The sequence below is a fragment of the Balaenoptera musculus genome, chromosome 4 (assembly GCF_009873245.2).
Source record: "Balaenoptera musculus isolate JJ_BM4_2016_0621 chromosome 4, mBalMus1.pri.v3, whole genome shotgun sequence".
Classification (NCBI taxonomy): Eukaryota; Metazoa; Chordata; class Mammalia; order Artiodactyla; family Balaenopteridae; genus Balaenoptera; species Balaenoptera musculus.
The window spans coordinates 29,976,843-29,997,440 of record NC_045788.1 but is presented as its reverse complement, the minus strand read 5'-3'; the positions used below and the strand labels follow the sequence as shown (position 1 = coordinate 29,997,440).

The following is a 20,598-nucleotide window of genomic DNA, read 5'->3' as shown; positions in this document are numbered from 1 at the left end:
CCCCAAACTAAACACTAAGTTTAATTTTCAGTCCTCTGTTGGATATAAATAAATGCATCTCTTCTTGGACTTAGGCGAAGTATCTTGACACATTCAGTTCTGGTGATTTCTTAAGTGATTTGAAAGTCCATTGCTTGGGAGGAAATTCCACCACACATTCATTCTTATAATAAGCTGGGGATTTCTGTTTGTTTTTGCAAATGCTTGCCCCTACTTTGCAACGATTTTCTGTTTGTAATTGTGAAGAACCAAGGTGGGGAGCAATACAACAGATGGAGTAGTTGGTATAAGTATATACCAGAAGCCTAATGGCAGCAAGTTTTATTAATCAGAATAATACTTGGTTATGGAAGTGACTGATGCTAAATAAATTCTGATTATTTTTTATTAGATAATTTCTCACCTATAGACTAAACTGTCAGCTTGGTAGTGTCTATTAGTTAAACTTTGTAAAATATATATATATATATATATATATATATATTCTTGTTTTTCCATTGTATGCAAATTGAAAGAAAAAGATGTACCATTTCTCTGTTGTATGTTGGATTATGTAGGAAATGTTTGTGAACAATTCAAAAAAGATGAAAAAAGTTAAAAAAAAAAAAGATGTATTTTGTACTTTAAATGTGTAAATAGGATTGAATCAACTGGAAGTGAATCTATACTGTTCAAATCCTCTGTATATGTAAATGACTGTACTTTTTTTGATACTTCTTCTGACTACTTAACTTTATTATTTTCCTCCTTATTGACCTAAATTTGACAATAAAGTTCACAGTGTAATGCTATTACTATTCAGAATATTCCTAGACAGTTTGTTTTTGACCTTTAAAAGCACTCCATGATGTTAACAGCCACAGAATAGTTGGAAGTGAATATAAATTTTTTTAATGCTATATTTAGGCAGTTCTTGCATTTTTCTTTGCCTGTGAATATAGTAGGTATTTACCATGTTGCTTAAGTTTAAGTTGCCATGGCTAAAAAGTTTAAATAGTACTCAAATTTATGTGAATATATTGCATTTTATTAAGGACTACTTTTTTTCCCTATTATCCAAAGCATCTAAGAGATATACTGTCATTTACATTTATAAACAATGGATGCAGACATAGTGTAATCAATTCTTAATTATCTGGATATAAATTATAGTCACTTTTTATAATTCTGTTTGAATAAAGTATAAAGAGGGCAAAGAGAGGCCATGTTTACTACATTCCAAGCAAATATCCCTTCTTCCTTACAAACTTGATTTTTGTTTTGTTTTGCTTTTTAGTGGGTAACTATAAGCTGTTAGCCTGAAAAATTCAGACGCTGATGTGTCAGGTCAGCCTCATAGAGTACAGGGACACAGGGAAACTTGAGACAAGGAGGCTTAAGGAGTAACAGACTTAAGGAGAAAGTCATATGGAAGGGTAGAAACGGGTTCAGTCTTAAATATCTAGCCAAGACCTTATTCTGAGAATCTCATCCCATGCATCAACTCAGGAAGGTCTTTAGAAATGTCAGACTCTAAACTGTACTCTAAGCTCTAGCAATACTTTGCCTTCTAAGAGTTAGAGATTTTCAGGTCAGAGTGACATCATGTTTCTTCTTTCTCTTAAAGGAGAGCCCAGCAGGAAACAGAGGCCAGTGGAAGAAAAGCACAATTGATATTGCCACCCATCATCCCCCTGCAGGCATCTGGGTCACCCTTTTCCCATACATATATGTTCTGCAGTTGCAAAATAACTATAATATCAGATATTAGCAAACTATAATCAGATAATTTTTAATTATAGTGATAACTTGATTAATGAAGCTTTCATATTAACAACCTCACAAACAAAAGGAAACTTTATATATTACATGAAATAGTAGCATATGTCATCAGGTTTAAAAGCAACATGCCTGCCAAGCTTATATGATGAAAATAGCTCTGTGAGGCTTCTTATTTGTCCGCATTTGGTGGGAGATAAGCAGGGCTGACTCCAGCCAAGATTGAAGTAATATCCCTGTGTCTCCTTAGGGCAACCTTTCTTCTTCCTCTGTATCCACTGTTCTTACCCCAAGCAAAACAACAAAGCACATGTTAGTCTTTTTTTATTTGTATCAAACTCCCCTGGTCTCCTTTGGCTGTACTTTGTTATTCTTTCTGATGTTCTGCCTTTTTTGCCTTTTTGGGCCAGAGTGTTGGGAGCAGTCTCCTAACTTCCTTTTGAATCTGGGACTCACCTTTTTTTCACAGACCATCTAATGAGCCTCTTCCTTTTCTTGTTTGGACACTCCACACCCTTATGCATTCCTCTGCCTTGTTTGTTTTATGGCACATTTGATTTTTTTGTAACTTGTATATGAACATATTTTCTGCAGATGCAGTCACTATTCTACTCTCCTATATGACCAGGTTTCTTGACTCTGGGATGTGCCTTTCCATCTGTAACTGTCTAAATGTTTGTTAAAACATTTTGGATTATGAGTATGCTGATTTTTTAGGATTTTCTGATGCATGTTTAGACAAGTGTAACAGCTTTTATGTCTCAAAGCCAGAATAGTAACATCTCGTCTCTCAGAACAGAGCTGTGAGTAGGAAATAATCAATATGTATAATCGCAAAGTCTACATATACTTCACCCACTGGAAGTCTCTTTTGTGTTTCACAAAATTCCATGAGCTTGTTTTGTTATTGATGTTTCCAAGCTTAGGTAAATATAAAGCAGCAAACTAGAAAAGTGGTGGGGATACCATAAGAAGAAAATATACTTCTTTGAAAACTGAAAAGTGAGAACCTGATACCAAGGAAAGTTTGAAAAATCATTAAGTATGTGTAAGGGATGCATGTGTGGGAGCCCTTAAAATTTATAGCAGTATGTGGCCCTTTAGTATATAATCCTATGAGAAGGTTAAGAGGTCAGTCTTTGGAACTGGACAAAAGGGTTTGAATTTTAGGCTCTGTGGCTTCTTTGGGGTCCTTGATAAATTCCCAAAGCCTTGTTTTCTTCATCTTTAAAATAGGAGTAATAACACCTATCTCATTGGCTTGTAGAGACCAAGTGAGACCACATATATAGAATGTTTAGCATAGTATTGGGCTTTAGAAAATACTTGTGTAGACTGAGGATCTCATTATTTTGTAGCCTTGAATTCTGTCTCATATACTCTATTTAAGAAAGAAAATGTTACCTGATTTCTATACTGAGTTTGAATAACTCATATTTAAAAAAATTTTTTGAAGTCTAAAAGAAGAAAAAAGATCAGGGAATTTAAATACATTTTTAGTAGTACCTTTATCGAAAATTTTAATTCTTAGAATGATATAACTCTCCAGAAAACTCAGCTATTCAAAACTGCCTAGTCCCCATAGGACTCAGGTAGACAAGCTGAGGGTTTTACCTATAGGCTTGGTCTAGAGTCCCTTTTTTCTGTCTTTTTTTCTCCACACCAGTGAAAGAAGCATGGGAATCTCAAGATACTAGCTAAGCCAGGTCTCTTTTTATAGGTAATATATCTAAATGGAGTTGTTTTTAATCTCCAGGAGAAAACACATAATACTTCTTTGTAGTTTCTCACAGCCTTCATGGTCAGGAAGATCTGTTAGCTGCTGTATAAAATCTTCCTGCTATAATGTATGCACTCTTCTCTGTACTTTTTTAATATATGTTTAAGTCTCTCTTTAGCTTACCCTTCCACAGTTTCCATAGTAATAGGTTACTGTCATCCCTTTTCCTTTCTTTCATTAATGGTAGAAAATATTTTGGTAAAAATGGTATCATACTACATTGCCTCTAGTTTAAATATATTCGTTTTTAAAACCACCATGACCGTTATGTTCAAACCTAAATACTTTCCTTAAAAACAAAACAAGCAAGCCCAGCTTCACCATTAATGTGGTTACTTCAGTGAGCTTTACAAACTTCAAGAGCAATGTTTTAATTATAAAAGCAGAAGAAACCCATTATTTCTCAGCTTTGCAAAATAGTATGTACTATTTCGAGATGAGAAAACGATGTACTTTATGGCAATAAAATATATATATTTAGTGATTCAATCACCGAATACTAATGGCTCTTTGTTTTATGTTTGTATAGCTCCAGTCCTCTCTGCTCAGGAACTCAAATGACTTAATTATGTTTGGTAGCCACGAGTCCATAAGATTCTACTTACCATAATGGGGAAATATAGGAAAAGTAATTTTATTTCCTTAATGGACCCAAAGTAAAAAGGAGCATCAGGAATACAAATATCCACATTAATGTATTCTGAAACTTGGCTTCTACTCAGGTTGTTGCCGTTTTAAACCCAATGAACTTTTTATAAGATAAATTTTTTAATAATTAGTGTAAATTATGTTATCATTAGAAATATTGCTAATTATGTGGCTATCAGAGTGGGAGGCCATGCACTTTTATTATACTTGCACCTAAATTGATGTTTTTTAGTTGCAAAGACTGCAATTTTCATTTTCCTCTCCTGCAGTTACCATATCTTCTGCAGAACAGTCTGCCCAACCATCAACTAAAAAGAGAGGCAACGCCAGGAAAGGATTTTTGCCCTTTCTCACAAACCATGTGAGAGCTTTTACCTCTTTTATTCTTAATTTTTCTTACTCTTTACTCTTTCACTTTGAGCTATAATCCACCCATTTATGTATGGCATGGTACTGATAGGAAAACAAAGCAAATTTTAAAACCTTTCCTAGCTCTTCTTTTTTTTTTTACAAAGGTACTAACTCCAATGCATTAAATATTTATTAAATACTCAGAATGACCCATGTTGTGTGTCGAACAAAGGGTGAAGTCCTAAAGTTTAGAATGCTCTCAGGCCATTCCATCCTTGAAAATAGTTTAATTCATAAACTCATCAGGCTGCAGAAAGGAGTATCCTAAGGGGGCTATTCTGAGGAAGGGAAGGGAAGCTGTCTTTTGGAACCACTTTTCCTTGAAACTCCACCTTCTGGAAAGCAAAACTCTTAATATGGCTAAGAGTTGGCTAGAGCTGTAGAAATGTACAGAGGAAAGGACAGATCGCTACAGAATACTGTGGTGTACTTGGACATGGTTTGGATGACAGAAATTATCTTTACCCCTTTTCCACTGAAGAGGGGTTCCCTGAGGTAACCAGAGGTGTGATGGGAAAAGCAAACTGAGTTTTTTTAATACCTGCATGCCAATGTTGTGATTGTCATAAATCCAATGAGAAGTGGATGCCTGTGGTTTTGAAGGAATGTGCTTAGTTCACAGAACGAAAAGGCTTCTCAGTTAACTCAAAGGCTAAAAACACACAGATTAAAATTCAGAGAATGAGGAAAAGAAAATCCAGGGAAGTCTTTGAGTTTCATTGGAACAAGTATAGATGGTTAGGATTTGGTTTCCTGGCATGGTCTGCAAACCATAAGCTTTTACTCCAAATAAATAAAAAGTTCTTACAAGGCTCAGGTGAGTGTAAGTGCTGCAACATAATAAAATTACTTGATTTGCAGCTCGGCTGTTGTAACAATGCATAGACTAAAAGAACTAAAAAAGGTTGTAGACGATGTTTTGAGTACCTAAAAAAAATAAATGAGCAAGTCACCATATACTTTCCAAAAATGCGAAGATGATTTGTCTCACGATATAAACAATGTAATTAAAAGCTTTTTTTTTTAATGTTTAGACCCTTAAGGGTGTAATTATGGGGTATTCTTTCCTATGCTTTTTTGTTCCACTCTTTGCTTAGACATAAAAACCAAATTCCGTGCCTTTCTTCGGCCCTTAGAACGATTTCTTTTCATGCCAAATCTCTTAAGCCTCCTCCCTCCCATTTTAAAAAAATTTTTTTGAGAAATAATTCACATAACATAAAATTCACCCTTTCAAAATACAATTCAGTGGGTTTTAGAATATTCACAAAGTTGTGCAACTGTCACCAGTATCTGATTACAGAACGTTTCATCACTCTAGAAAGAAACCCATATCCATTAGCAGTCCCTCTCCCTTTCCTCCTCCCTCCAGCCCCTGGCAACCACTCATCTGCTTTCTGTGGATTTGCCTCTTCTGGACACTTCATATAAGTCGAATTATACAGTATATGGCTTTTTGTGTCTGGCTTCTTTCACTTAGCATAGTGTTTTCAAGGTTCATGTTGTATGTAGCATGTATCAGTACTTTATGCATTTTTTATGACTGAATAATATTTCATTGTATGCATATGCCTTTGCTTTTTCCTGTATTTGAGTCTTATTCCTGGTCTCCCTATGGAATTAATCTGTTGCATTTTATTTTATAATGTTTGTAAAAGAACCTCTGACAGATTCAGTAATGTATTTTCTACAATGATGGCTTTTTAAAATTACCTTCCCAGGTACAAGTTAGAAAAGTCTGAGAGCATTTTCTTCCTAGCCAGTTATTAGTAGAGTTATTCTCCAGTGAACTGAGCATTTTATTTCTAGCCTAATTCAAAAGTTATACCAGGGGGCTTCCCTGGTGGCACAGTGGTTATGAATCTGCCTGCCAGTGCAGGGGACACGGGTTCGAACCCTGGTCCGGGAAGATCCCACATGCTGCGGAGGAACTCGGCCCGTGCACCACAACTACTGAGGCTGCGCTCTAGAGACTGCAAGCCACAACTCTTGAGCCCGTGTGCCACAACTACTGAGCCCGCGCGCCTGGAGCCCGAGCTCCGCAACAAGAGAAGCCAACGCAATGAGAAGCCCATGCACCGCAACCAAGAGTAGCCCCCGCTCGCTGCAGCTAGAGAAATAGAGAAAGCCTGTACACAGCAACAAAGACCCAATGCAGCCATAAATAAATAAATTTTGGTTTTTTTTTTAAAGACAGTGGATTTAAAAAAAAAAAAAAAAGTTATACCAGGTAGGGAGCTAGTTGGCCAAACTGTTGAAGGGACTCAGCCGAGTCAGCTCCAAAGAAAATGAGATTCGTATTATATCCTTTTTAATTTTAATTTAGAAGATTTCCTACTAAAATGAGGGATGTTCTGTGGGCATTTTACAGATTTAGAGAAGATAGGAAAGCAACTAAGGAGGATTTATGTCTTTCCATATTCATTTTGTATTTTTTTCACATTAGAAAGGTAAAACTATTAAAAATTTATAGAAGTTGTCTATAATGGAATAGAGAAAAAAGGCATTTACTTTCGCTTAAGTTCACTCCTCAGAATATTTTTTTACTAATTTTGAAATAGAGCACTGGGGGCCTCTAGGACAGCATTTTCTGGGTGATGCAGCTGCTGCAGCCACTGCCTTCTGGGCTTGTAAGCTAGTGGAGGAAAGGAAAAGGTATGTAAACAACATCGATTCAATCAGTGTGATTAGGCATAGGAGAAGATACAACAAATAAGGAGCTGTGCATACATAAATGAGGGAGGCATCTCACTAGGGGCATCAGGAAGGCAGTTTTCTCCCCTTGATCGTTTTTTGCTGTCTTGGCAATTGTGCCCCAATTTACATTTGGAGAACAATTTCTTTCCAATTGAATACAGTTCGATGGGACGGTCAGACAAGAGACCACGTGCCCTCCGCTCTTCGTGCTGAGCCCATAAATCTCTCTCCTGGGACTTTGCAGCCTGAGGACTCAGAATGGTTGGCACAAGTTCATTTTAGTGGCAGCCCCGCCAGTTGCTCGATGACTTGTTACATGGCCTCACAAAGATGCTCCTGTTCTTGTTCTTTAAGGACCTGGCCTCAGAGCTGCCCCTTGATTCTGCAGGGTGCCTAATACAATTCCAATAAATTGATTCTCTGCTTCAGTTGGCATCTTAATAATCCTAAATGCTACAGAGGATAACAATTAGATTCATTTTGTAAAATTGCATACTTTATTTCATAAAATGGATTTTTGTAAAATAGCTCTGCAAATTGTCATGCATCTAAAATGTAGGCATTATTTTAGGATATAGATTGACTGCAATATAGGATCTCACAGTCTAATTAGAGAGACAAGATTCAAAACATAAAACCGTTTTCCTTCTAATACTGTAGTTTTCCTTTTATCTGCTTTCCCTATCTCCTCTATAGTGTCTATAAACTATTTCCTTAGAACTTGCAATAATCTTCTGGTTTCACTGTAATCGTTTTAGTTATTAGTATATTACAGTTTGCTTGTAGAAAATAAGATGAAAACAGGGACTTCCCTGGTGGTCCAGTGGTTAAGACTCTGTGCTCCCAAAGCAGGGGGCTCGGGTTCAATCCCTGGTTGGGGAACTAAGATCCCACGTGCCACGTGGTGCCACAGTCAAAAAAAAAAAAAAAAAAAAGATAATAACAAAACAGTAATTGTCAAATGAAGCAGTGCTTGGAATAGTACCTGGTACATCATAGTTAAACAAATTAATGAACGAATGAGTAAATAAGAGTGATGAGTGAATGGTATATACTATATTCTCTGTGGAACTTGAGGGTAGGGAAAAAACACTTCAGCCTGGAGTGGTCAGAAGAAGAATGATTCTGAGTTGTTGAGAGAAGGGCAGGATTTGAGCAGATAGACAAGCAAGGTGGGCATTCTGAGCAGGAGATGAGGATGAACAAAGGCACAAAAGCAGAAAATCAGAAGCTGCACTTTTATAAGCTGGAGCTATGGAGTGGACTGTGGCCGCTGCTTTCATGGGCCCCTGTGCAAGGTGAACCCCTGTCACTGCAACCTTAGATCTACTTCTCCCCTTAGGACCTCACTTTCCTTTTGCCTTTTCAAGTGGGGTTGGTGTTCTCTGGAGCCTTGGGTATCTTCAGGAATGGGACAGGGCAGGGGTTTGCCAGTGTCATTTACCAAATGTGTCTTTCAAACTTTCTCCTTTCACCCTTGTTTCATAGCCCTACTTCTGGGAATTCCCTGGTGGTCCAGCGGTTAGGCCTCTACACTCTCACTGCCCAAGGCCTGGGTTCAATCCCTGGTCAGGGAACTAAGATCCCACAGGCTGTGTGGTGCAGAAAAAAGAAAAAGAAAAAGCCCTACTTCATTAGAATTTATGCTGTTCAGCCATGCCCTCTTTATCATTTATAGCTGCCTTTCATGTGCTTCCTTGATCCTTCCTCTTTTCTGTTCATCTATCCATGCAACGAGTACTTATTGAGTACCTAGTGTATTCCAGAATCTGTTAGATACTGAGAATACAGTGGGGACAAGAGAAAATCACTGCTCTCATTGAGCTTTCAGTCTAGTGAGGTGATGGATAATTAAGAAAATACATGTGTACTATAATTTCAGGTGCTAAATGCTCTGAAGAAAAATAAAAAAAGATTAAGGGTTAAGAGTGAGGGGTCAGGGCTTCCCTGGTGGCGCAGTGGTTAAGAATCCACCTGCCAATGCAGGGGACACGGGTTCAAACCCTGGTCCGGGAAGATCCCACATGCCGCAGAGCAACTAAGCCTGTGCTGTACAACTACTGAGCCTGCGCTCTAGAGCCACAACTACTGAGCCCTCGTGCCACAACTACTGAAGCCCGCGTGCCTAGAGCCCGTGCTCCGCAACAACAGAAGCCACCACAATGAGAAACCTGTGCACCGCAATGAAGAGTAGCCCCCACTCGCCGCAACTAGAGAAAAAGCCCGCATGCAGTAACAAAGACCCAACGCAGCCAAAAATAAAATAAATAAAATAAATAAATTTTTTAAAAATTCTATTTTAAAAATCTATTAAAAAAAAGAGTGAGGGGTCAGAGGGATAAATTGGGAGATTGGGATTGACATACACACACTACTATATATAAAATAGATAACTAATAGGAACTTACTGTATAGCACAGGGAACTCTACTCAATACTCTGTAATGGCCTATGTGAGAAAAGAATCTAAGAAAGGAGTGGATATATGTATATGCATGGCTGATTCACTTTGCTGTACACCTGAAACTAACACAACACTGTAAATCAACTATACTCCAATAAAAGTTTAAAAAAAAAAAAGATGTCAAAGAACATCTTAACCCTCTAAGGTGATATCAAAAGGGTTACAATGTCCTGATCCATATTCCTTCGGCCAGAAAGTTGAAAAAAAGTAAAATTACTTTTCAATCAAAAAAAAAAAAAAGAATGAGGGGTTGAGAGCTGCTATTTTAGGTAGACTGGCCAGAGAAGGTTCTGAAGAGGTGATGTTGGAGCAGAAACCGGAATGAAATGAGGGGTGAGGATCACTAGATGTCAGGAACTGGAATCACTAGAGTGTTTGTTTATTAGAAGGTGAAATGACTTGTCCTCTTCACTGACCTGTGGGGACTGTGGTCTGGAAGGCGTCACACAAAGCTTTCTGGCATGAATCACATTTTGTGGAAGTGACTTAGGTTTGACTGTGTTTAGTAACAATAAAGAAACTGCACAGTTTTGAATAGGAAAAATGTATTCTATAGATTTACAGATTGAATTTAGGGACGTTTCGGTGAATCATAGTAAAATAAGTCATCGTGATTTACAACAGCCATCAAGAACAAGTTCTTAGAAATCACTCATCTGTGATAGAAAATAATTTTACAGTATTAAATTGCTTTATTACGGTTTTAGAAGTGAACTACATTGAGGAAAAAAAATGTGGACTATTTGGAAGAAGAGTATTCAAGACAGAAGGAAAAGTATATGCAAATGCCCTGAGGTGAGAATGAGCTTGACACATCTGAGAGTGTGCAAGGAGGGTGGTGTGGCTGGAGTTAAGTAAGGATAGGAGTGATCAGAGGAGGGGGCAGTGGCAAGATTATGCGGGGCCTTTAGCTTCCAAGTGTTCTGAAGTCCTCCCACCAAACTGGGGTATGTGGATGATCCATCCAACACCTTGGCTTCTTGTTTCCTTGATCTCATTTCTTAAGGCCTTCCATGTTTCTTTCAGCCACTTGCTTCCACTGCTACACTCTGGCCCTTGTCTCCACCTGAACTGTTCTATTTCTGAAATCACAATATCAAACATCCCATGCTCTGAAACTGATCCAGCTCATTGGTCAGTTACCTCCAACACCCCAGTTCTTCAGCTTCAAAGAGACCTTCAATTTTCTTACCCTAACCCTCTATTTAACAGCCTCTGCCTATTGGTATTTCCCTCCCTCACCAGCTTGATTCACAGCCCATCACTTCAAACAACCTATCACTGCCAATATTCTAAATCTTTTTTTTTGCACCTTCCATTGCACCTATCTTGCCCACCATATATGAATGCAGATGTCCATCTTTTTTCTTGCTAGTCATGGCTGCTGAGACCCACAGAAGAAATATGCTGAAGTACACAGACTATCCCGGTTTTACATTAATGGTCATCAATCTCAGTGAAGCCCTTACCACTGACTGACTAGCCTACTGTTTCCCTAGTTACCTGTCTCCCATTTTCAACAACTATTTCAAAACTTCTCCACTCCCATTAAACCTCTCACCCACCCACCACCCCCTCTCATTCTCTGTTGATGACTGCCTCCTCCTTCACAGAACAAATAGAAGTGATCAGATAGGAATTCTCTCCATGTCTGGCCAACAAACCTACAATCCTCGCTGTTCTCTACACCAATACTGTTTCTCCTATTCCAACCCAAAAGGCATCCCTCACGTGTCTGGATCCCATTCCTTCCAGTATCCTGACACTTTCGTATTTTCTACTTTATCCATCTTCCTGATTTCCTTCCATTAGAAAGAAAAAAAAATCATTTTCCAGTCTATCTCATCATTTTTTTTTAAATTTATTAAATTTATTTTATTTTTGGCTGCGTTGGGTCTTCGTTGCTGCACACAGGCTTTTCTCTAGTTTCGGAGATCGGGGGCTACTCTTCATTGCGGTGCTTGGGCTTATTGCGGTGGCTTCTCTTGTTGCGAAGCACGGGCTCTCAGCGCGTGGGCTTCAGTAGTTGTGGCACACGGACTCAGTTGCTTCGCAGCATGTGGGATCTTCCCGGACCAGGGATCAAACCTGTGTCGCCCGCATTGGCAGGCAGATTCTTAACCACTGTGCCACCAGGGAAGTCCAAGTCTATCTCATCTTAATATCCCTTGACTCACATCCCTCTCCAGTTACCATACACTCTGTCTCTTCTCCATTTCAGTAACTTCTGAAAAATTTTACTTTCCCTTCTTAAGCCACTCATGGTAACATTTCCAAGACCTTCCATGTTGCTAAATCCAGTATACGTACATTTTTCAGTCCTCATCTTACTAGATCTTTCATCAGCATTTGACATGGTTGACAGCATTTGATTCCCTCTTTCTAAAAAAATATACCCAGGACGTCCCTGGTGGTGCAGTGGTTAAGAATCCGTCTGCCAAGGCAGGGGACACGGGTTCGAGCCCTGGTCCAGGAAGATCCCACATGTCGTGGAGCAACTAAGCCCGTAGCCACAACTACTGAGCCTGCATTCTAGAGCCCTCAAGCCACAACTACTGAGCCTGTGCACCACAACTACTGAAGCCCACGAGCTCTAAGGTCCATGCTCCACAATAAGAGAAGCCACTGCAATGAGAAGCCTGTGCACCGCAACGAAGGGTAGCCCCCCGCTCACCGCAACTAGAGAAAGCCCTCATGCAGCAACTAAGACCCAACGCAGCCAAAAATAAACAAACAAATAAATAAAATTTGGGTTCCCTGTGTTTATTGAAAAAAAAAAGAATCTGCCTTCCAATACAGGGACACAGGTTCCATTCCTGGTCAGGGAACTAGATCTCACTTGCATGCCGCAACTAAGAGTTCACATGCCACAACTAAGGAGCCCACCTGCTGCAACTAAGACCCAGCACAACCAAAATAAAAAAACAGAAAATATACCCTTTTTCACCCTGTTTTTTTCAAACACTCTCCTGTTTTGCCTCCTATATCTCTATCAATGTGTTCTTGTTATTCTTTGCAAGACTCTGTCCTCCACTGTCCTCTTAGTTGTAGGTGGTCCACAGAGCTTAATCTTAAGTCATTTCTCTCTACAGACTTATACCAGGTAATTTAGTTCATTCTCTTGGCTTTATTACCATCAATGTGCTGATGGCTATCAAGTGTAGATCTCTAACTCATATTGCTCTCCTGAATTTGAAACACATGTATCAGCTGTCTGTGCTTAGATGTCTAACAGGTACTTCAAACTCAAGATGAACAAAATTCAGCTCATCTCTTACAAACTTGCTCTTTTCCAGTGTTCCTTATTCAACAAATGACATTGCCATCCACACAGTTGCTTAAACAAGAGACATATGTCACTCTTGGCGTCTCTCTCTCCCCCTCACTCATCACATCATCACACTGGTCAATTACCAAGCCCTAGCAATTACACCTTCTTAAATGTCATTCAAATTAGCCCACTTCTCTCCATCCAATGGCCTCCTTGCTCTTGCCTGCCTGGGCTACTGTATCTGCCCCCAGTTAACTGGTCTCCCTGAGCCCCTCTTATTAAGTTCCCCTTTTCCCCACATGCGCCCCTCCCCTCCAATACATTTCCTACACAGCAGCCAGAATTATCTTCCAAAGAGAAATTACATCCTTTGACTGCTTAAAACCCTTCAGTTGATTTGCACTGCTTTGGGGAGGAAGTCCTGTCTCCTGTCTTTCTCTCTAGCCTCATCTCTCTCGCATTCTCCTCTGCCCCTGCTGTTCTTTCAGTTCCTTTACTTCCGCTGTCTGGATCCTCTTCCGTCATCTACGAAGGTAACTGATATGCATTCCTCTGGTTTCAGAGTAAACATTTCCTCCAGGAGGTCAGGAGCCCCTGTTCTGTTTACATGGCGCCCTGAGCTGCCCTTATCATAGAGTCAGCAGGTTTTGTTGTAATTACTAGATTAATTACGTATTTTTCCTGGATTGTAGGAACTGTGTTTTTCCTTGTTTTCCTGTTGTCTGTCACTGTGACTGGACATGGTAAGCTCCTATTAAATGTTGAAGGGAGAAAGGGAAAGAGAAGAAAGAATATAAAATGGAGTAGGGTACAAAATTTGCATACATTTTAAAGGTAAAACAAGACTCCAAATAAATTTTGCTTTTCTGTCATACAAATATGGTTTGCATTAACCTTACAAGTTACATGTCAGCCTTTTTCTCCCCCTTTAGTGGAAAGACATATTTTGGACATTTAGTCTGCAGATACCATTAAATGGATAGAGCTAGATATTTACTTAGACTAGTGGTTCTCAGTGTAGACTGCCCTTTGGAAATCCCTTGGAGGGGTTTTAAAAATTCTGTTTCCTGAGCCCCACCTTCATAGATTTTCATTTAATCCGCCTGAGATTTTTAAAAGGTCTCTACATAATTCTGATGTACAGCAAAAGTTAAGAACATGACAGTTACTGGAGTTTTTGTCTTTGTGACTTGCTTCACTGACTGACTTTTGAGCCTATCGGAAAATAAGAAATTCAAACAATCCAGGTTCAGCAGTGCCCTGATTCACCCACTAGTGCTTTCAACTACAACTAAAAATGGTTGAAACAGTGAAAAGAATTCGTTGGTACAAGTAACTGTCAAGTCCAGAGGTAGTGTTGGTTTCAGGCAAACTTGGTCCAGTGGCCCAGTGATGTCCCCAGTCACTCCATATCTTTCTGTTTCTCTTTCCTGTCTTGGTGTGGGCTTTCTCCTAATTTAGGCCCTCCTCATGGCCAAAGATGGCTGCTAAAGGCGCCTGGAAAGTGAGCCTGGGGTTTCCCTGGTGGCACAGTGATTAAGAATCTGCCTGCCGGGCTTCCCTGTTGGCGCAGTGGTTGAGAATCTGCCTGCTAATGCAGGGGACACGGGTTCGAGACCTGGTCTGGGAAGATCCCACATGCCGCAGAGCAACTGGGCCCGTGAGCCACAACTACTGAGCCTGCGCGTCTGGAGCCTGTGCTCCACAACAAGAGAGGCCACGATAGTGAGAGGCCCGCGCACCGCGATGAAGAGTGGCCCCCACTTGCCGCAGCTGGAGGAAGCCCTCGCACAGAAACGAAGACCCAACACAGCCAAAAATTTAAAAAATAAATAAATAAATAAATAATTAAAAAAAAAAAAAAAAAGAATCCGCCTGCCAATGCATGGGACATGGGTTCGAGCCCTGGTCCGGGAAGATCCCACGTGCCGGGGAGCAAGTAAGCCCGTGCGCCACAACTACTGAGCCTGCACTCTGGAGCCCACGAGCCACAACTACTGAGCCCACGTGCCACAACTACTGAAGCCCGCACGCCTAGAGCCCATGCTTGCAACAAGAGAAGCCACTGCAATGAGAAGCCCGTGCACCACAACGAGAAGAGTAGCCCCTGCTCACCACAACTAGAGAAAGCCTGCGTGCAGCAATGAAGACCCAACGCAGCCAAAAATAAATAAATTTATTTAAAAAAGAAAGAAAGAAAGAAAGAAAGTGAGCCCATCTTTGTCCAAGTATCATTATTTTTACAAAAAGTTCTCAGATTCACTCTGATTGGACTGGTTTAGGTTACAAACCAATTGCTGTGTTCAAGGGGTTGGAATGTGTTAGCACAAGACTGTAGCCCTCTTCCCAGGAATCGTAGCAATCCCCAGGTGAACAGAGGGTCTTTTGGAAAGGAGGAGGGGAGAAAAATCAATGCTGAGACCATCAGAAGTCTGCTGTAACCACACGGTGGTTTGGCCTAGTGGCAGAATTTGGTCACAAAACTGTAGTAGTACTTTATAGTATTGTACTGTATGCTATACTATAAAGTACATACTACTGTATAAGTAGCATAGATACATTTCCACATTGAGTCCCACAGTTAGTGACTAATAATAAACTAAATAATGTTATATTCAACACAAAACTCTTTAGTGAGAAAAACTTTGAGAACAGAAAATTTGATGTGGATCCTGCAAACCTAAGTTGCCTCATGTATGGCTTTTGCTTGGTGCCTCAGTGAACATATTTTCTTGCCTCATTTTGAAAAAACAAAAAATCTTAGACCCTCCAGAGAGTCTGATTTGTGGATTGCCACCCTCCAAGCTGAGTGTCATGAGCCAAGAAGATTCTGTTGAGCTTTGCCTTTTATAATTGTCATTAGGAAAGCAATAGGGTTTAAATTTCCCCCCTGAAATCTATTATTGAATTACAATATTAGTTATGCCATTTCTAATGACATATGCTAAAAAAGAGAAAACAACAACTCAGCACACACACAAGTTTCCCTAAAAGCCCCCTTCCCTTTACCCATCCCCTAAGGGAAGTTAACTCTCCCTAGTTGAAAATTCACTGTTCTAGAACTTGCTCTCCCCAAACATTCTTCTGATTATAATTTGCTTTGCATAAAAATTTTCCCATAGTAGAAAATGTGCTAACCAGCAAACATGGATTTGGGGTCTGCTCATAGCTATGTTTCCCATTGCAAGTTAAGTTATTGGCATTCATCAGCCCTTAGAGTCTCATTGTGCCTACGCGTGCTAATATTTAAGTTTCTGAGTTTATAAAACTGAGGATCACATTCCAGAACAAGGCCCCTGCCATAAACTTTACTAAGACCAGAGATGTTATCCTGTCCTGGTGGCCAGCCATTCTCTCAAGCCACCCTCACCAGACTCCTTTCCATTCACATTGTACCAGTAAAATGCATTTTTTTTAAGTGGAATAAAATGGCACAGGTAAAGTTTCTTGTACCATTTAGAAATACAGTGCCTGAATCCTTTGTCTATATACCTAGAGCGATGGCACACATCCCTAGACATGGTGAAAGGAGAACAAGACCTTCGGCTCTCATCAACCTAGGGCTAATTATAAGAAGTTCCCTTGAAGGGAGTGCTTGTGATAACGAAGAACTCAGTAGCTAGAATGTGACCATTGAGTAATTAATGGCTGTAAAATCTCTGGAATCGTCTGTGGAGAGGGGAGAAGAAGCTTATTTGCAGGAGGTGGAGACTGAATTCATCTGCAGGGCTACAATTTCTGTTACGCTGGAAAACAACAAAGAGAGATCTTCCGGTGATGAAATATCATGGGCAAGGGGCTTCCCTGGTGGCACAGTGGTTAAGAATCTGCCTTCCAATGCAAGGGACATGGGTTCAAACCCTGGCCCGGGAAGATCCCACATACCGCAGAGCAGCTAAGCCCGTGTGCCACAACTACTGAGCCTGTGCTCTAGAGCCCGCATGCCACAACTACTGAGCCCGCACCACAAGTACTGAAGCCCACACGCCTAGAGCCTGTGCTTCGCAGCAAGAGAAGCCACCATAATGAGAAGCCCGCGCACCCCAATGAGGAGTAGCCCCCGCTCTCCGCAACTAGAGAAAGCCAGTGCACAGCAACGAAGACCCAACACAGCCAAAAATAAAAATTAATTAATTAATTAATTAAATTTAAAAAAAAAAAGAAGAAAGAAACATCATGGGCAAATCCTCTGCAGAGATGCTGTTATTGTTTTTAACTATAGAAGATTTCAAGCATGTGCAAAAGTAGATGAATAGTACAATGGAGCCTCATGTATCCATCACTTAATTTCAATAGCAATCAATTCATGGCCAATTTTGTTTCATCAAAACCCCTACCCAGGGGCTTCCCTGGTGGCGCAGTGGTTGAGAATCTGCCTGCCAATGCAGGGGACAGGGGTTTGAGCCCTGGTCTGGGAAGATCCCACGTGCCGCAGAGCAACTAGACCCATGAGCCACAACTACTGAGCCTGCGCGTCTGGAGCCTGTGCTCCACAACAAGAAAGGCCGCGATAGTGAGAGGCCCGCGCACCGCGATGAAGAGTGGCCCCCTCTTGCCGCAACTAGAGAAAGCCCTCGCAACAGAAACGAAGACCCAACACAGCAAAAAATAAATAAATAAAATAAAGAATTATTAAAAAAAAAAAAACAGAGCAATGACCAAGAGAAATTGTTAAAAAACAAAACAAAACAAAAAAACCCTACCCACTTTGTGTCACCCAGTCCCGCTCCCATGTAATTTTGAGTCAAATCTCAGACATCATTTCTGAGATGGAGATTTTTCAGTTGAGGAGCAAAGTTGTTTTGGCTGCTAATATGAAAATGATCACTGTGGTTAGAAGACATGTACTTCTTCAGATAATGATTCCCTTACAGTAATGTGTCTTTGTAAATATGGGATTAGGCTGCATTATCCTGGTAAAATTTCACTTGTACTTGGGGAAGTGTGATGTGTGCTGTTATTTAAGGGATTGTTCACAAGAAATCAAGAGCAAGACTGAGGACTCCAGGAAAGGTGCTCAGGCCAGAACTTCACCTTGAGCCTTAGGGAACTGGCCTGGGTTTGACTAGGTTTGACCCATAGTGGGCCACAGGAGACCCTTCCTGCCACACATGGTTTTGTTCCAAGACTGAAGAATCCAAGCTGTGGAAAATGTCCTGAGTTCTGACTACCTTTGGGTCAAAAGCACACTTCCCTGAGTGAAAAGGGAAAGACATTCCCTGAAGGAAGTGAACATTCCCATTTTCATTTGGAGATGGACAGTCATGGTGGGCTTTGACTGAAGTTAAGACCTATTCCTTTCTCTCATGGCCTGAGGGAATCTGGGAGCCTGGATTCCAGTTAGGAGAAACAGGCCCAAAGGCCACCTGCCAGAGGGAGGAGACTTGGCCCCTGCCTTACTATGACTGGCTGAGAGTTAGGCAGAGAGAGGCTGCCAGGCTCTGGGGCTGAACATTCTGATATAGGCCACCTCTAGTAAGAATTATAAGTGGTCTTTTGTGCTGTATTTTCCTTCTGTTATCTCTGAAACTTCAACAAAATCATGTTAGAAGTTGTAGTCTGGTTTCACCAGTCTGGTGTAAGATTAAGAAAAGAGGTTGACCACACACGTAAGAAATCAGTACCAGGGAGAATATTAGCAACCTGCTGTGAGAGGCCAGTCCTGACATCTCAGGAAGGTCTGCACAGAGGTTTACCCCCTGGAGCCAGATGCAATTACCATGATGGTCCTATGGGACAGGAGAATGTTCCCAGGGATTCTTGGGGCTATTTGGGAGGTAAACCTGGTAAAAGACTGGACTTCCTGTTACCCTTCGGGTAGGAGGGAAGGAAAGGAAACATGTCTTTATGTTAATCTCCAAGACCTGTGAGTCCTGAGACTACCAGAGATAAATAAATATTGACATATATAAATGTTTGATGTGGATAGCAAATTTTTAGAAGGTTACATAAGAAACTGTTAACAGAATTTTCTCTGGGATTTCCCTTTTATTCTTCTATACAGGTAATAAAATGTTCATAAAATATATGTATTACTTTTATAATATAAATTAATTAAAATAAGGTAAATATATATATTAAAAATATATTATGTATTACCTAAAACCTATATCCCAGATGAGCCAAGAAGTTTATGCTACATTAGGAATTAAATAGTGGAGAAAAACAGCATATTTTAAATATTACCCCAGAGTGGTTTACATTTGCCAAGTTCCTTCTAAATTTTCCTTCTGAAATTTTCCTGCCTTAAAAAGAAAAAAGAAAAGAAATGACAGAAATATATCTGTTATTGAACTACAAGCTGTGGAACAACTTTAGTATTCTCCCAGGCTTCCACCACTAGTAATGATGTTACTTCCTTGCACATGGCATCGCAGCAGGATTCTCATCCCTGGTTGCACACCCAGAAGCCTGACCCCAGAGTCAGTAAACCCGGAGCAGGCTGATATGAGCCCACCTCTTTTCAGGATTTAAAAAACTCTATAGTCGATTCTGATGCATGGCCACAGTTGAGGTCCAGTACTAGAAGAACTGGGGAGAATGATACAGGGAATATCAACCCAACCTTCTACGCAAGGTGAGTAAGCATGAGTTCACTGGTCCACCCCAAAGATTCTCTACAAATGAGCAAAGAGCAGAGCTGAACATAAATTGAACCCTGACAAAGAAGCATAGACACCTTTGCAGCTAAAATATACTTGTTAAAAAGTTATTTTGGGGCTTCCCTGGCAGCGCAGTGGTTGAGAATCTGCCTGCTAATGCAGGGGACACGGGTTCGAGCCCTGGTCTGGGAAGATCCCACATGCCGCAGAGCAACTAGGCCCGTGAGCCACAATTACTGAGCCTGCGCGTCTGGAGCCTGTGCTCCGCAACAAGAGAGGCCGTGATAATGAGAGGCCCGCACACCGCGGTGAAGAGTGGCCCCCGCTTGCCGCAACTAGAGAAAGCCCTCGCACAGAAACGAAGACCCAACACAGCCAAAAATTAATTAATTAATTAATTTTTTTAAAAAAAAGTTATTTTGAATTAATTTTTCAATTCCAATCTGGTTTCGGAGCCTGTTAGTATTTTTCCTCCTTGCATTTCATGAAAATCCAATGTCCCATGAATAAAGAGAAGGGAGGAGACGGAATGAGGTGTGCTGAAGAAGGTATTTTTAGAGTGGGTTTTAGGCCTCTTTTGGAGTTGGTATGAATCCATGTCAGAGGGGCAGGGAGGTATTCAGAATTAGCATGAGGTTAGTGTGACAAATATTGGCAGAGCCTCTAGTTCTGTTGCTCACACTCCAGGATTTGCAGCCAGCACGTTAGTTCTTTATGTCTAGTAGCCACAGTAGCACAATAAAAAGGGGGTGGAACTGAATGCTTCCCGCCTTACAGTTCTGTGTATCTGTGGAAGAGAACCACATGAGAACGGCCAGGCAAGGAAGGGGGAATCTACCTTTTAGAGTAGACAAAAACTGGGATTCTTAACCTGGGATCTTTGGAGAGCTTCAAGGTGTCCATGAACCTCCTGAAATTGTATGTAAAATGATGTGTGTGTCTTTTTTGGGGGGTTAATTATCCATGAT

At 40.5% G+C, this 20,598-nt stretch overlaps 1 protein-coding gene across 2 annotated transcripts in view; it reads left to right on the top strand.

Moving 5' to 3' along the window:
- COMMD2 (COMM domain containing 2) overlaps nucleotides 1-20,598 on the top strand; it is a 41,366-nt gene that overhangs the window by 11,147 nt on the left and 9,621 nt on the right. The window contains exon 5 of one of the 2 annotated variants that reach the window (XM_036850958.1): nucleotides 1,607-4,199. The exons of the other annotated variant lie outside the window; for it this stretch is intronic. Within the exon in view, the coding sequence (XP_036706853.1) occupies nucleotides 1,607-1,750 (144 nt within the window). The 3' untranslated portion in view covers nucleotides 1,751-4,199. Of the gene's footprint in view, nucleotides 1-1,606; nucleotides 4,200-20,598 lie in introns of those variants that run through there. 2 annotated transcript variants of the gene reach the window in all.